This window comes from Rhinatrema bivittatum, chromosome 2 (assembly GCF_901001135.1).
Source record: "Rhinatrema bivittatum chromosome 2, aRhiBiv1.1, whole genome shotgun sequence".
Lineage (NCBI taxonomy): Eukaryota > Metazoa > Chordata > Amphibia > Gymnophiona > Rhinatrematidae > Rhinatrema > Rhinatrema bivittatum.
The window spans coordinates 779,014,654-779,031,986 of record NC_042616.1 but is presented as its reverse complement, the minus strand read 5'-3'; the positions used below and the strand labels follow the sequence as shown (position 1 = coordinate 779,031,986).

General features: G+C 48.0%; 1 protein-coding gene across 2 annotated transcripts in view; it reads right to left on the bottom strand.

Moving 5' to 3' along the window:
• The window catches only part of CCN4 (cellular communication network factor 4), a 52,012-nt gene extending 37,789 nt beyond the window's left edge, over positions 1–14,223 (bottom strand). Inside the window, exon 1 of one of the 2 annotated variants that reach the window (XM_029592058.1) lies at positions 14,013–14,223. In XM_029592058.1, the coding sequence (XP_029447918.1) occupies positions 14,013–14,060 (48 nt within the window). In that variant the 5' untranslated portion in view covers positions 14,061–14,223. The remainder of the gene's footprint in view (positions 1–14,012) is intronic. The other variant, XM_029592055.1, reaches the window with a different exon arrangement.
• Between the last annotated feature and the right edge of the window lie 3,110 nt (positions 14,224–17,333).

Here is a 17,333-nt window from a genome sequence, read left to right as displayed (position 1 = left end):
ACCTGACTGGGATGAGCCAAGCTTAGCTGAGGCTTCACCAGGCTCCCCTCTCACCCCAGGGGAATCAGCCAGGGCTACAGACCTCTCCAGCCTCTACTTAACCCTTCCGTGGGGGTCCTGGTAGGAGAAAGGAGCAACAGCAATGCCCATTCACTCCTGCCTCTGCTGCTGCAAGTCTTTAAAAATGGCTTCCAGCTCTGAGAGCAGAACCAAAGTGACATCAAAATGCATTTATTTTTTGGTATTTATTACTTGCCTTTTTTTTTTTTTTTTAGTTATTTCATTGATTAAAAAGTGAGTTGCAGGATAGATGGGGTGAGGTACAGGATAAATTGGGTAAAAGACTGCAATTCAATATAGATAAGCAGTGGGATATAATAAACAATTGGGGAGAACAGATAGGGAAGCAGAGGGTTATAAACACCAGAATGGGGAGATCCCAGATATGTAAGCAGAGTTTGTGATGCTACAGCATATGATAGATAAATAGGGTTTGCATTTAGGTACAATAATGAGGTTGCACACAGTGGGGTACAACAGCAATGTGGGTAGTGCTGATGTAGCATGGGTCCTCGAAACATTTCCCAGGGTTACATGCCATGGGGAGGGGCCCAGGGACTCAAGGCTGGCTGGTCCCATTTTCCCATAAAAGAAAATGACTGATGCCATTTTGACGTCACTATGGTGCCATTCTCAAAGCCGGGTGTCATTTTTTAGAGAATTGCAGCAGGGACAGGAGTAAGTGGGCAGTTCTCCTGCCCCTTTCTCCTACCAGGCACCCCAATGGAAGGTGCAAGTGGGGACTGGGGTGGTCTCCAGCCATGGCTGATTTCTCTGGGGGCAGGAGGGAAGGTCGAAGGGGCCAGGGAATCCTCAGCTGGACTTCAGTCAGCCCAACCAGGCTGGCCATGGACCCAGCAGCCTGGCAGGGGTGGGGTATTGAAAGGGCCTGAGTAGGCCCTGACTGGGTTTGGCTCAGCCCAGCCATGCAAGCTCTGGCCAGGGTTAGTGGCAAGGGCCACCGTTTTTCCCTCAGGAAATAGCGCACATGATTTTCCAAAATGAAAACACATGAAAAATGTCAAGGTTTTTGTAGGGATAAACCATTATTTTCAGGTAACCTGAACAAAATTAAAATGGGCAGTTTTGGTTCAGATTCCCCATTTGTTTGAAATGAATGCACATCCCTAGTAGCTTCTTAGTCAGGTGTAGGAACTGATAGGCACTAAAATGTGCTGCCTCCTGTATTTCCCCACCCGCTCTCCCCCTGCATGCCCAAGCTCTCTAATGATGAAATCTCTCAGGAAAGAGCAGCCCGATCCCTGAAGAGTGTCTGAGATGGTTCACACACACAGCACTGAGCGATTATTTTTTTAATTTTCAGGTCAGCTGTGCTGATCTCAAGATGCACAAGATCAGCACAACTGGTCCACAAGTTTTAAAAATACTTGGGTGTGTGGTGCAGCTGCTTGCCACTGTTTCCATGTGCCAGCTCACTGACACTTATTGGTATGGTGGTGATACCCAGGATATAGCAGCTCCATCCTCCTTCAGTGCAATGGTCTCACATGACAAATGTTTCCTGTTTGGCAACTGGTGAATGAGCTTTGCCGGCCGCACACTGCAGAGGCCCCAGCATGTGATTCTCTCTCAGTCATTGTCCCAAGCCTAAGATGAACCTGGTGGAGTCTAGCAAGAGAGCATTTTTAAAATACTGGTGGCACATGGGATGCCTTCGATTCAGCGGGTTGGATGTTTGGGAGGCTTAGCCTCCCTAGGTCTCTGATACCCACTGCCTATGCTGAGGTGCATCCCTGGTCAGCAATATATACCCCAAAACCTTCTTTCCCACACCAACTTTTCAAGCATTAGCTTAAGTTTTGTAGGGACAATCCGGCCTATTTCCTGACTGTATGCAGGTAGCACTTCTCGGAAGGTCACAGATGTGGCTACCTTGCCAGGAACCCTCCCTAAGCCCATGCATTGCTCTTCAACATTTACTAACTTCCATTGGCACCCCCATGCACAATATCATCCACATCGCTCTCTTTCACGTTTCTCTAGCTAACCAATGGACTTTCTGCTCAGCTCAACACCTGTCATTACTGAAATCCCTTTAAGAATTCACTTAGCTCTCTTTCAGATATGTTTGCTATCTCACTAAGATCCTTGCTAGGGAGGACCTCTCCCTCCCCCATCATTTTGAATTGCTGCCCTGGGCACTCCCCATGGCCACTCCTGCTCCTCCAAATGTGTTGCAAAATCTTCTTGCGTTGGAAATGTTTGGGATCCGTGATCCATGTCCTTGCTGGCCCTGCAGAAACACAGGCTGGCCTCCCATTTGGAGGCCTCTGTGCCAGTGGTTCTAGATTATGTAGTCCCTGTCCTTTTAACCCACACTAGCTCAACCCTAAATCATTTCCTTCTTTAACCCTAAGAGCTGAACACAGATGAGGCAGTATCAAGCTTCCACTGACAATGCACTGCACATCCCCCCATCCTTCAATTAACACAAAACTGCAAGAAGTGACAGCAGTAAATGGTTTTGACTAAATGAGCTGAGGCACCAAAACTTCCCACGCCCCATTCAGGGATTAGCTTCTGTACAATAATTGGAAACAGGACAGGAGGAAAGGAAGATCCACCAGGCCCCCCCAAACACCCAGGTCAACCTAAATAGGCTGATCCAGTCCTTGCTTTGCCTCACTGCACGCACGGAGATGTATTTCTGATTTCTCCGGGAAAAGCAAGGTTATATTCCCAAGCATGCAATGAAGCTGCGACCCTGCCTCCATATAAGCTGCACTCTCCAAAATATCTACGCCACCCAGAAACAGTTAATTTTTAAAACTAGGAAATCAGCATTTATTTATTTTATTTTATTTAGAAACTTTTATATACCGGTATTAGTGGGGACATCATACCGGTTCACATAACAACTGAAAGATTGGAAAATACATTTCAACAAGGGGGATGTAACTGGGAGAGGGAAGAACATAGAGGCAGTAGGAAGGACAGGGAAAACAAGAAAATCATAACCAAAACAATTTACAATTTACAATGAATGTCTCCTTAATATAAGGAGAGGGAGTCACCTGAATGGGGAGACTACGAGGGGGGAGTGGAAGGAATTATTCTGTGTAGGCATGGTTGAACAGGAGAGTTTTTAGTTTCTTTTTGAATTTAACTGCACAAGGTTCAAGTCGCATGTGGACAGGTAGGGAGTTCCAGAGAGCCGGACCGGCAATAGATATGGCACGGTCGCGGGTGGAGGAGAGATGAGCCAATTTCAAGGATTGGACATGTAGGGTGCCTTTGTTGGTGGATCTGGTGGCTCGGGTGGACAGGGGGGCAGTGAAAGGGAGGTCGAGCCAGTTGGAGTTATGGGTGTGAATGGACTTGTGAATTATGGTCAAAGTTTTGTAGTGTATACGGGACATTATGGGAAGCCAATGTAGATCCTTGAGGATAGGGGTTATATGGTCATGTTTGCGTGTGTTAGTAATGAGTCTTGCAGTAGCATTTTGCAGAAGTTGGAGGGGTTTTATAGAAGACATTGGGAGCCCTAAGAGAAGGGCATTACAGTAATCTAGTTTGGAGGTGAGGGTGGCTTGGATCACTGTGCGGAGGTCATGGGCGTAGAGGAGGGGTCTGAGTTTCTTTAGCACATTGAGTTTGAAGAAGCCAGTTTTGAGGATGGAATTGATGTGAGGTTTCATACTAAGATTGGGATCAAGAAGGACTCCGAGGTCTCTAACGGAAGGTTGAGCTGTGAGGAGGTTAAGTTTAGGGTCGTTAGGCAGGCGGTCAGGGGGGAGCGAGGAGATGTGGAGGAGTTCCGTTTTGTTGGTGTTGAGAGCAAGCTGAAGGTTGGTGAGGAGGGCGTTGATGGCTGCAAGGCATTTTTCCCAGTGCTCCAGGGCGTCAGATATAGAGTTGTGAATGGGAATGATGATCTGTACATCATCAGCATAGAGGTAGAATTTGAGTTTAAGGTCAGAGAGGAGGTGGCAGAGAGGGGTGAGGTAAATATTGAATAGGGTAGATGAAAGTGATGATCCTTGAGGCACTCCTTGTTGAAGGGGGTGTGAGGCAGATAGGTTGTTTCCAATTTTAACAGAGAACTTTCTGTTAGAGAGATAGGATGTGAACCAAGCTAGAGCTATTCCTGAGATGCCGATGCTTTCTAGCATTTACTTACAGAAAGGAGACAGAGCAAGTGTACACTCCTAAGTCTAAGCAAGCAGATATCCAGTCCAAATACATGGCCAGAAACTGGAGCTCAGGTGTCCCCACAGGAAACGGAGGAAGTCCAGATTTGCTCTTACATAGAAATGACGGCAGAAGAAGACCAAACTTCCCATCCAGTCTGCCCAGCACATTTCACACTTTTTTTTTTCTCATACTTATCTGTTACTCTTGGCTCTTAGTAACCTTTTGGTTCTATTTCCCTTCCACCTCCACCATTAATGTAGAGAGCAGTGTTGGAACTGCATCCGAGTGAAATATCTAATTCTAATAAAAAAATATCTAATAAAATAAAGTAAAAAATTGATTATCCCACTGTCATAGTAATGCACATCCATCTTGCCCAGTTACCCAGGCTCCGCCATCTCCCTCCCTTGTCCTTCTCAACTCCCTCTGAATATGCCTCAGTCACGCTTGACGTCGGTCACACTTTTACGATTCCAAGCACCTCTGCTAATATCTGATAGCAGGCATCCACGACCCTCTTTCTCCGAGGCTCTCTAATATCTGATAGCAGGCATCCACGACCCTCTTTCTCCGAGGCTCTCTAATATCTGATAGCAGGCATCCACGACCCTCTTTCTCCGAGGCTCTCTAATATCTGATAGCAGGCATCCACGACCCTCTTTCTCCGAGGCTCTCTAATATCTGATAGCAGGCATCCACGACCCTCTTTCTCCGAGGCTCTCTAATATCTGATAGCAGGCATCCACGACCCTCTTTCTCCGAGGCTCTCTAATATCTGATAGCAGGCATCCACGACCCTCTTTCTCCGAGGCTCTCTAATATCTGATAGCAGGCATCCACGACCCTCTTTCTCCGAGGCTCTCTAATATCTGATAGCAGGCATCCACGACCCTCTTTCTCCGAGGCTCTCTCCTTCCAACTTCCCATCATAAGCCCTTCATTGTCAGCTTCTTTTCTGTAGTAAAATGCTTCCTTCTTCTACTTCATTGAAACCTGCTAGATATGTTAATGTTTCTGTCACACCCTTCACATCTTCCCCGCTTTCTCTTTTCCAGCGAGCACCAGAAACTACATCAGTAATCTGAGAGGCGAGATCTAAAAATAAAGAGAGCAGAAGGTGGTCCTGTAATGGGCTGAAGTGCTATTTCGGAAGATGAAGTTAGAGGCATCGGTACCTGAAAGACCTGTTATCCTTCCGTGGACCACAGGAGCTAAGCTTTCCTCAGCCTATTTCCACTGCATAGAAAAGCATACAGTATAGTAGAGCTTTTTTTGGTCGCTGGAATACAGATACGTAAGTAGGGGTTATGCACACACCATAAGTGTGTGGTTGGCTTTCCTGATACCTTTAGGAATTCACACATATAATCAACAATTTTCTGAACTCAACCACACCCCTTGGCACTCAACTGCTTCCCATGCAAGTTGTCAGCAGACCATGCAGACCATCACTTAGATCTTCTCTGCATTCTGTTATCCAAAGAAAAATATATATAATCAGGCACCGTGAAGCGTAACCTGGTAGCTGGAGCACAGAACTAGAAGTAAGGGGGACAGTCAGTTCAGCTCCTGACTTTGTTTACAGCAGTGTTTCCCAACCGTCTCAAGCCCAAGGCTCACCTGCATTAACAAAAAATGTTGTCTGGCACACCATCCTCCTCGGAGCAGGCACGTGGGGACATCAAAGTGGGTCTACATGGAGAGGACTTATATAAACATAGAAATGATGGCAGCAAAAGACCAAACGGCCCATCCAGTCTGCCCAGCAAGCTCCCACACTTGTATTAAAAAAAAAAAAAGAGCCAGGGTTGCACCGAAAGGCCCGCCAGCCTCTCTTCCAAATTTTAAAACGAAAGGAGAGACCAGGCGGAGACATACAAAAACTCATCACAACGGACCACTTCCCTTCCTATACAAGCGCAGAAGGCGGCAGACATGGGCGTGATGCGGGTAGCTGGCTGGGTTAAGTCTATGTGGTTGCCAGAGCTCCTCCACTGCTGCTGCCGCTCCCCAAAACTCGAGAATGAACCATGTCCAGGGCTCAGTGCCCCCTCTCCCCATCTTATACGCAGCCTGGGGAGATAAGACAGAGGGGTTAGACGGAGTCCAAGGGGGGAAGATGAGGTGCGGTGTTGCCACACAAAGCGGGGCCGGGCTGCCCGGCGACTGCCACACTCCAGAGCTCAGGCTGTCGCCAGGAAGGTTCTCAGAAAGGAATTAATGCCGCACAAAAATCACAGCTTTTTCTGATGGAAAGGAAGCCGTAGAATTAGGGGGATGACGATACGAAAACTCCCAAGGGGGAAGAGACTCAGGCACAACGTCAGGAAATCTTTCCTGACAGAAAGGGTGGCGGATGCACGGCCTGCCCGCCCGGAAGAGGGGGCAGAGGCGAGAACGGTGACGGAATTCAAAAGGGGCTTGGGGGGGGCAAACCCAGAGGAAGCCTCCTGGCTGGAGAATGGAAAGGAAGAAACGGGGGAATTCTCTATTAAATCTATAGTTTACATTTAGGCTTGGGGGTGGCCTGCAGAGAGCAGTGGGTGTTGTGTTTCCCTTAACAGGAGGCTTGGGGCAGCCTGCACGGAGCGGCAGTTGCTGCTACCCTTGTCAGAAAGGAGTGTGAGGTTTTGGCACCGGGGTGGAATGGGCCAACTCTAAATTCATTTTGCAGGTTTCCTTGCAGCTGCCTCCCTCTGCCTCAAGGCTTCGCCGCCCTCCTCTTTCAGAGCAGTGTGGGTATCCGAGGAATGAGAAAAATCAATACACAGCCAAAAAAAACCCCCAAAACAAAACCCTGTGACTTTGGTTGAAAGCAGGGTCGCATAAATCACAGCTTGATCTTGGTTGAACTGTCTCAGACTCTGTCCTGCCCCAGACGTATTTCTTAACAATGAATTACTATCTCAGATGTACACTTCACCTTCATGGGGGGGGGGGGTGGGGTAGGAATCTGCTTTTAGACCTTAGCTGTAACTTCAAGAGCTTTCTTCTTCTACTCTGAGCACCGGAGATGCTAACATTTTAGGCAAGCAAAAGAAGGTCCTTGAGATCCCCCCTGTTCACTTCTGACTTCTGTTTCATACCCAAAGAGATAGCAGTCGTTTTTATTTTTGAAGATTCTGGAAGCGACCCCGGTCTGGTCACTCCCAGGGCCCAGCTCTGCCGATCCGTGTCAGAACCCGATCCGCCTGGTTGACGCAAGTGAACAACTCAGGGGAAACAGAAGGCAGGGCCTTTTTTTTTTTTAAAGTGAAAAATACAAGAAATAAAATACATTGGGCCCAAAAAAAAAAAAAAAAAAGATAACTAAGATCAAAACAGGGTGCAACGGAGTCAAAAGAAAGGAAGGTGGATATTTTGAAGGATCTGATTTATAGGACTGCTTTAAAAAACACAGGGAACATGAGAAATCCTGGCCCCAGGGGAAGAAAATTTGACGTGGTGCCAGGCTAGTTGATCATTTGGCAGGGACACATTTGGGTGCTGTGTGTATGTCTTTTAATGTTTTAGGCTTCTTTACAGGAAAAGCACAGTAGGAATGCCTTCCAAGGGGGCTACACGATTAAAGTCAAAACATCAGGCAGAATAAATGGTCAAAAACCAGTAAGTAATCAATATAGATTCGAATAGCAGTTAAAAGCTTCTTTTACAAATAAAAACAGGTTTCCAATTGACTCTGGAAGGCAAGTAAACTCATCCCTGACCTCAGGGCTCATGCAAACGAGCAAATTGTTACCAACCCCGTCTGTAAACAAATGGCAAGCCCCATTAGGCCACTGCCTATCGATAATGAGATTCTCCAAACCGAAAGCAAAGGCCATCCGGGTCCATCCAATGGCGAAAACCGAAACACAGCGTGGGAGGCTGTTAGCCAGCCTGGCTTTCTGATATTCAAAGGCTGCGTCTGGCTAGCGTTTGGTGCAAAGTATCTCTAGCCCTCTGCAGCCCCTACGTGCACGTTATTCCCCTCTCTTGGCCTAAATTCATGGCTGGGAACGCCTCGGCTTAATGCGATCCAAAATCTGCGGGTACTGCATGCATTTTTAGCCGCAGGTAAATCACTATTTTCCTACAACAATGATTTTGAAAAATGTCCTCTCTCTTTTTTTTTTTTTTGCCTTCTCATAATTGTAACTCCGACTTGCCAAACAAAACAGAGCTTCCTGGAGGCAGAGGGAAAAGCGCACAGCCCGCAGTATCTGGCAGGGCGGGCTTTGTATCTCTTGGCAGCCACATCTTTCTCCATCTTTCAGCTGTTCGCGCTCCCTTTTCTAACTCAATCCAAACCTATCTAAAGCAGTCACTGGCAAGTTAGAGGGGGCTCTAAGGCAGGCTCAGGTCAACAAACACTCCAGATTTTGCCAGACGTTTTCCATTTTTTTTGTTCCACCGTTTGCAGGCACTATTAGAGCAATCTGGGACATTATAAAGTGCTGATCTTGGCCGATGAATCACAAGATATTATGATCCAAGCAATCAGGACAAGGAGTTGTAAATCGGAATATGCAAACTGCATTCAAACTTCTAGTCTACAATATGAGAGGGAGAGAGAGAGAGAGAGAGAGCCTGTCTGTCTCTGCCATCGCTGCTCTGCAGGGATCTGCAACCTCTTGTACCAGCAGACAAGCTTCCTTACATCTGCTAACAGGATAGCCCCTCCTGCTGAGGAGCTCAGCTCTGCCAACTATGCTTTCCTTGCTCTGTGATACTCCCTGCAGCTCTCACCTCACCCTGTGATACTCCCGCAGTTCCTACCCTTCCTTGTGATACTCCCTGCAACTCTCACCCTGCCCTGTGATACTCCCTGCAGCTCCCATTCTGCCCTGTGATACTCCCTGCAGCTCCCATCCTGCCCTGTGATACTCCCTGCAGCTCCCACTCTGCCGTGATAAACGCTGCAGCTCTCACCTCACCCTGTGATACTCCTGCAGCTCTCACCTTGTCCTGTGATACTCCCTGCAGTTCTCACCTTGCCCTGTCATACTGCAGCTCTCAACTTGCCCTGTGGGCCTGTGATACTTTCTGCAGCTCTCACCTTGCCCTGTGATACTCCCTGCAGCTCTCAACTTGCCCTGTGATACTTTCTGCTGCTCTCATATTTATCCTATTTTATGAAGCTCTGCCACAGGAGTCTCCCTGCTGTTCTTTGTCCTGCGGTGTGAAGCTCCTTCTTGTTCTCACCTTGACAGAGAACAGGCCTGAGTGTTGGCTTAAGTATGAGTCTTGTACAAAACAAAGAGGAAGAGATGGACCAGACTTGGATTAGTCCACCAGCAGAGGCCAGCCCTGTAATGGAATGTAAACACTCTTGGGACAGGAATAGAGGGTATGGGTAGGAAGGGGTTTATATGTTGAGTAAAAGACATGAGCTGGTGTTGGTGGAAATATGGAAATGCATATGATCATCTATCCTCAGTAGTACAGAGCCACTCAGGAAGACAACTGGGCAGAGTGGATGGGATAACTGGTCCTTGTCTGCTGTCACTTGCTGTGTTACTGCAGTCAGTATCTGGATCTACCGTAAAGCACAGACACATAGATTCTTTCTTATTAGCTCAAGGGAAAATGAGACTTGCACTTTCAGTGAAGGGAACATTTCACTTCTAATCTCTGACTCTAGAATTCAAACTCTGCATTTGTGTTTCCAGAGTATCTGCACTTTATTTGGAGAGAAAACAGTTGCACAGGGTCTACAACAGTCTACATCTCTATGCATATGTCAGGGTTTAACAGGTATTTATTTCATACTTTAGTGCTTCTCTCTTCCAGAGGGGTAGAATCCCACTCGATTCAGTGCAGGCTTCAGACATCTGCTCTCAGACCAATAGAAATATCTCAGTGCTTTGCGCAAAGCACATCTCAAAACTACCCCGCCTGAGTGGTCGTGCTCTAGCCACCATCCTAATGCTCCAGGGGGTCTCACACCCTTTCCACAGGAGCATTAATACTGGCAGTTAATGGACGCCACTTCCCAGGTGGATTCTACTCCCTGATCCCGTAGGGATAAGCCAGTCACTCGAAACAGAAGTGTGCAGGCATGAGCAACACCAGCTAGAGGTTGAGCCACATGATGGCCCCTGCAGATTTAATATGAATGCCAGTGAGAGCTGCACTGAGAAGAAGCTGCTATCCATTGAGCAATTTGTCTTCACCTTATAATTTAGCTGGCACCACCAGACACAAACTTGCTAAATTTGTAGCATTGTGGGCACCCATTTTTTACCGCGTGCACATTCACCTCTCTTGGGCAATTGATGCAATAGGCAAATGAGCTGCCATGCTAAAATGGATGCGCTAGGGATAAATTGTGCGTCCCTTTCACGTCCATGGCATCGGGCACCCAGGAGATGTGGCTGAGTGCCGGTTAGGGAAACGGATGCTCAATTTTATGAGCGTCTGTTTTCCTAACTCGTGCCCAGCTGTGGGTAAGGAAAATGGATGCTTGTAAATTGAGCATCTGTTTTCCTAACTGACCGCCTTCAAGACGTTTTTTTTTTCCTTTTTGCTTTCTGTGGTTCCTCTGACTTAATATTGCAAACTGTGGTGTTAACCTGTTGCTTGCCAGCCAGAGGTCCAGCTGACTGTCCTCCATGCCACAAGACAGGACTCTAACCAGGCCCTTTGAGAGGGATGACCAGATTGCAATGGAGAGTGAGAGATTCTGGGACCCTCCCTGAGATGCACGCCCAGATCAGTGTAAGATTAACTGGCTAAATTACTGCTTTAACTGGGGCAGTTAATTTGCAATGTGTTTGAGATGTGCATGTTAACGTTGAGCTAGACATAAAGGGGTAGATTTTAAAAAGCATTTACTCGAGCAAAACTGGTTTTTGCTCGAGTAAATACACTTTACTCAAGTAAGTGGGCTTTTCAAAATTGCTACAATATATGCCATTGAATTGTCCATAGGATTCACTCAAGTAAGTGCACTTTACTCGAGTAAATAGCTTTTGAAAATTGCTACGATAGCATGTCACATTTACATACGTAACTCCTTTGAAAATGACCCCCAAAGTCTTTACAGACCATTGCATCAAGAGTGGTTTAATCTGTTCATACAAACTTAAAACAATATCTATCATATATAAAACCATTGTATATTGTGTGCTGCTATAATAAAAATTATCTACCTCAAGAAAAGGTAACGATATTCCGTTCTCTTTACAAAAACTTGGACCTTAAATTATTTGATTTAAATGTCAGAAAACCATGTAAGACTAATCATTCCTTGCAATCCCATCGCAAGATAGTTCAGGTTGCAGGTGAGCTTGATCCATTTGCATTGCTTCAGCATTTCAATGCCAGTCTAAGACATAGGATGGCTATTAGGAGAAGATGATCCCGACTCCTAAAGCATTCTTCCACACCCAAGAGCCTCAGCTCCCCTACGCCACTCTCCTAAGGAAGAACTATAGACTTCTCCCAGTGGTCCTCATGTGCCCCTTGCTGGCAGAGTGAAGATGCTGATGCGCAGGACTCTTCCCAATCCCTGGGTGACAGACAGGGTTTGTTTTAAAAGGCAAAAGGCTCTTACATGACTGCAAAGGTTCCTGCTGCTCTTTTCCCAACCCTCCTGTGTTTACCCTGCCGGGTGATACTCCCAGCTGCTCTCATCCTGCTGCTCCTTCTGCTTTGCAAGAAAGGTCAAGATTTGGACAATCACTTTGCGGTGCCCTCCTTTGTCTTTCCTACATGCTGCACAATAGTGGGGGCAATTTTCAAAAATAAGCAGATAGTCATAAAGTGAATGGATATTGTTACCCACTGATTTTGCACCAGTACTCAATGAAAAAATACATGCATGCTTTCCCTCTGAAAATGTCCTAGCACCTGCTTTACCTGTTGATACTTTCCCCCTGGAAAATAATGCTTGTAAGCTTTGAAAATGCAAAACGACAAGTCCCCGCCCCCTTTCCACCCTGACCTAATTCTGCCTCTGAGAATGCAGTTTGTTGATCTCACCGTGTATTTTTTTTTTTTACCTGCTACAGCGTGAGCAATTTTCAGACAGCGGCTTTACCCAGGCTTTTGAAAATTGCCTTCCCCAAGACAGAGTAAGCATTAGGTGCTCTTTCGATTCACACGTGATACCTGCCACGGTCTATTGAGGAGTATAGAAGTGAGTAAGTTCTTATCCCTAGCAGTGATCGGCTGACGTGTAACAGTAGGAGCCTTCTGTTAAAGTTATCAGGCAGAGGCCGCTAGAAGCCTGGCGGAGCAATAATGGAGGGTGGGTGCCAAGAGAGGGGGCCCAGACATGGTGGGGGGGGGGGGGGGGGGGGGGGCGAGGGAGCATTCTTAAAAGTGCTTAGACTCCCGTAAGGAAAAGCATAACAGAAAACCACTCCCTCCCTCCGTCCCAATATGCTGCTACGAAAGGAAAGCTTCCCTAGTGCCTCTCGGCACTCATCCTGTCTCCGCGGCAGCCCACGAGGGGCTTTACGGTTCACACAGGCCATGCTGGGACCCCACCGAGCCTCCTGGGGTTCAATGCCATGCCGTTCTGCAAACGTGATTGGAACAATAAACGTCACATCCGTTCCGCGCTGCTGTCAGTATTCCCGGGTTTCACGAAACTCATTTGCCCAGTTCCAGCCAGGCTCGCGCTCCTCGAGCTCGCGAGGGTCCGCCCCCGCTGCCACGTGGGTTGCGTCGCTCCGGCGATCGGCCGAGAGCAGGCTAAACTCTGCGCGTTCAATCCTCCGCGCAACCTTTGCCTTTTCACCAATCACGTTTTTTTTACTCGATCTCCTTCTCGTCGGACTTTTTTTTTTTTTTAATGACTGTACTGATAATATAGTTCTTGAATGACTTTGTATTATCCTGGACATCCAGTGTGCAAGAGTAATAATAACAATCTATCCGTAGAAAGTGAAAATGAGTTTTTCTTTTCTTCACAATGTGGTTTTCCATAATTCTCTTATTTAAACTTTCTCCCAGCTCAGGGCAGTCCTTGCATCTGCATTTTGCACGCTGGCCTTCCTCCTATCTTTCATTCCCTGCCGGCTTTGGGCTCTGCTTGCTTGCTCATTCTCTCGCTCTTTCTTTCGTTCTGTGTATCGGCTCCTTCCGCACAGACAGCTTTTTTCTCTCTCTCCCTTTCATCCCTTCTATCTGCGCAGTCTGCCCTCATATCACGCTCTCTTTCATCCCCTCTGACTCTGGGCACACTTTTTATCGCTCTTCCTTTCATCCCCCGTTTGCTCTTTGCGCACTGTCCGCACTTTTCATTGCCCTTTCATCCGTCCGTCTGCTCTTCGCACACTGCTCTTTTTATCGCTCTCCCTTCCATCCCCTCTGACTCGTTGGGCACTGTCTGCTCTTTTTATCGCCCTTTCATCACCCCGTTTGCTCTTTGCGCACTGTCCCCTCTTTTTATCGCTCTTCCTTTCACCCCTCTGTCTGCTCTTCACACACTGTCTGCTCTTTTTATCGCTCTCCCTTTCATCCCCTCTGACTTTTTGAGCACTGTCTGCTCTTTTTATCGCCCTTTCATTCCCCCGTTTGCTCTTTGCGCACTGTCCGCTCTTTTTTAAATCGCTCTTCCTTTCATCCCTCTGTCTGCTCTTTTTATCGTTCTCCCTTTTATCCCCTCTGACTCTTTGGGCACACTCTGCTCATCTCATCGCTCTCCCTTTCATCCCCCCGTTTGCGCACTGTCCGCTCTGTTTATCGCTCTTCCTTTTTTTTTTTTTTTTGCGCACAGTTTTCCCTCCTCCCTGTTCTGCAGCCTCCCTCCGCTCTCCGGACGGGCACCGCGGCGGAGAGCAAGCCCCGGCGCTAGCGCAGCTCACCTGAGGAAGCAGGCCGGCGGCTAGAACCCAGGGCAGGAGCCACCTCATCACTGGGAGCCAGCATGAAAGGCATGGATCGAAGGCAGACGCGGGGCCCCCGCGCGAGGAAGGCAGCGCTTAGCCGGCAGGTCCTGGCAGCCGAGGGTGCCTTTTCCCTCCAGGTCCTGGGAGTTTAATCCAGGACAGATCTGACGTCAGGGCTGCATCTCGACTCCCCGGCAGCTTTCCCTGCCTCCTTGCCCTTCCCTCCCGCCTCCCGCGCACGCTGCAGCGATTCCCTCGGCCAGCGGCTTGGTAAAGAGAAAGTGAGGGGAAGCAGCGGGGGGCAGGGAACGCGTACTGTGCCCCCAAGCCTTTAAATGCACCTTGCTCGGCAGAAACCGACTCGATTTAATTGGCGAGTGCCGCTGCCTTCACAAAGGGATTCATCTTCTTTCCTTCAAAATAGTAAATAATATGATGATGATGTACCCATGCAGTTTAAAAGCAACGTTATGGGCTGGGTGCAATTATAATTCTTATTCCTGTAATGGAGGGCTGCGGACTGGAGGCAGTTAGTTATAGACCTGCAGGCTTATGATTATTTACTTGCAGCCATGCCTTGGAATCACACCCTTGGGTTGCCTGGCTCTCACCTCGGAGTCAGAAATTAAGTCAGAACCGGTGCAAGATTATCAGGCATCCTAGGTGAACCTTCAGCCCTGTGCCCCTCCCCCCCCCCCTCCAATCATATTTCAGTTCCGTAGACCACCCTGTGCGCACCCTCCCCTCCCCTGCCAGAACGACACTGTAAAAACACATATTTGGACATAGGGAGGATGCTTTTCAAAAAGCCATTTATGTGAGTAAATAATGATTTCCCCCTGTAGGTAGAAGAAGCCAACCTGTTACATCAGTGGCCCTGCTGCCAGGCAGGAGATCTGGGTTTGATTCCCAAGTCTGTTTTCTACTTCTCAGGCCAGCAGGGGCTGGGGCCAAGGCAGACTTTCTAGCAGGTGGAGGGGTTGGGAGGTCAGGTAGAGAGAGATAGCAAGTCTGACCCTTTGTAATGTACAATGGTGTTGAAATCCAGAACCTCCAGGGTAACATTCTCTGAAATACTCCCTGTTCTATGCGCAGGCAGAGCTCCGGGGTCTCAATACATGGATAAGAGTGCATTAGGTTTGTTACGATTTTTGACGATATTTTCAAAATCGTCAGAAATCGGGGGGCTCCCCGAAACCGATAGGAAAACCCCACGAACAATTTTGTGGGGTTCTCTTATCGTTTTGGGGGAGGGCGGGCAAAACTGCACAAAAAAATAACCCCTAAACCCACCCCGACCCTTTAAAACTAATCCCTTAGCTTCCCCCACCCTCCAGACCCCCCAAAAAACATTTTACAGGTACCTGGTGGTCCAGTGGGGGTCCCGGGAGCGATCTCCCGCTCTCGGGCCGTCGGCTGCCACTAATAAAAATGGCGCTGATGGCCCTTTGCCATCAGCGCCATTTCTACTGTTAAGTAAAGAGCAGACAGAGTTGAAAGACTCCACTTACCCCTCTCAGCTGATAAGCTGGTTGTTAATTCAAACAAAAATCATATTTTGAAATGTCTGTGTACAAAAGCTAGACACCTAAAATAAGAAGGGAGATGGCACCTTCACTCAATCCTCAATCCTTGGTGCTTGGGTTCCTGTACTGGAACCAGTCCAGGATAATACTACGGCACCTGCTGGCTGCTGTCTCTGAGCTGAACTACCTGCCTTTGACATTCAATCTTGAGGCCTGCCTGCCGGCCCTGGCACCCAAAGGCTCAACCTGAGGGGAATATGGGCTGGTATAGGTGAAACTCCAGTGGCCTCTAGCTTCAGCCCACTCCACCTGCTGACAGTGGGGACCCATAGGCCCTTGCCTGCGGGTTGCGTTAACCCCACCTCAGCCCAAGAATCCACCTCCAGCACAACAGAGGATCTTTGCCAAATTGCAGGTCTTTTCCCCTCCCCTCCCCTTTTTTTTTTTTTTTGGGGGGGGGGGGGTTCCTATCACATCTGGACCAAGGCTGTATGCCAGTATCAGCATTTCCTCCATTTCAGAGTGCTCCTCCTTCATTCAAGGGTGGGGGCCCCTCTGACCTTTGGACTTCCCTTGGCTGGTCCTTGACTTCTGCTTATGAGCCAGAGTTGCTGCATTGTCCCTCTGCCTTGGTTTTATTTACACAGCAGCTTACAAACAGGCAGATCTCGATAAGTATAGGAAAATTAGTTCTTACCTGTTAATTTTCGTCCTGTAGTACCACGGATCAGTCCAGACAATGGGTTGAGCCTCCTTTCCAGCAGGAGGAGACAGACTAAAACTTGAAGGATGCCCTATATCAGGACAGAGCCTCTCTTCTAACCCTTCAGTATAACGTTTGTCAAAGCATAAAACAAGAAACCCAAGAATAGGATCAAGCAAGTAACCATAAAGCTCAACAGAGCAAATATAGAATAATGTAGAAAAACATAGTATACCTATACGTTCTTGCATCGACTTGGTATAAGAAAACGACCAAGGCTTCCGGTGTAATTGCTCAGTAATCTTGCACAAAGAAAAACTAGGAAAGTCTGCAGACCTGCAAGAAAATAAGCTTCGAGAGGACAGAAGACAGACAGGGAAGGGCGTCTGGACTGATCCGTGGTACTACAGGAACGAAAATTAACAGGTAAGAACTAATTTTCCTTTCCTGTATGTACCCAGGTCAGTCCAGACAGTGGGATGTACCAAAGCTTCCCTAAACTGGGTGGGACCGAGACAGTCCCGCTCGAAGCACTTGCCGCCCAAAGGAACCAAACACCGGAGCATGTACATCCAGACGGTAGTGCCGAGCAAAAGTGTGCAGAGACATCCAAGTGGTGGCCCTGCAAATCTCCTGCAGGGAGACAGATTGACTCTCCGCCCAAGAAGTAGCCTGAGAACGCAGAGAATGGGCCTTCAGACCCTCAGGAAGCGGACGACCTTGACAAAGATACGCCGAGGAAATGGCTTCCTTCAACCACTGCACAATCGTGGTCTTAGAAGCCTGTTTACCCCGGTTGGAACCACTCTAAAGGACGAAGAGATGGTCCGACACCCTGAAGTCATTGGTGACCTGGAGATAGCGAAGCAAGACTCGTTTTACATCTAGCCGATGGAGGTCGCCAGCAGCCGTACCCGCAATCTCCTCCGGAGAGAACGCTGGGAGTTCGACCGACTGGTTGACATGAAAAGCGGAGACAACCTTAGGCAAGAAGGAAGGAACCGTCCTGAGAGAAACCCCAGAATCCGAGAAATGCAAGAAGGGCTCCCGACAGGACAGCTCCTGAAG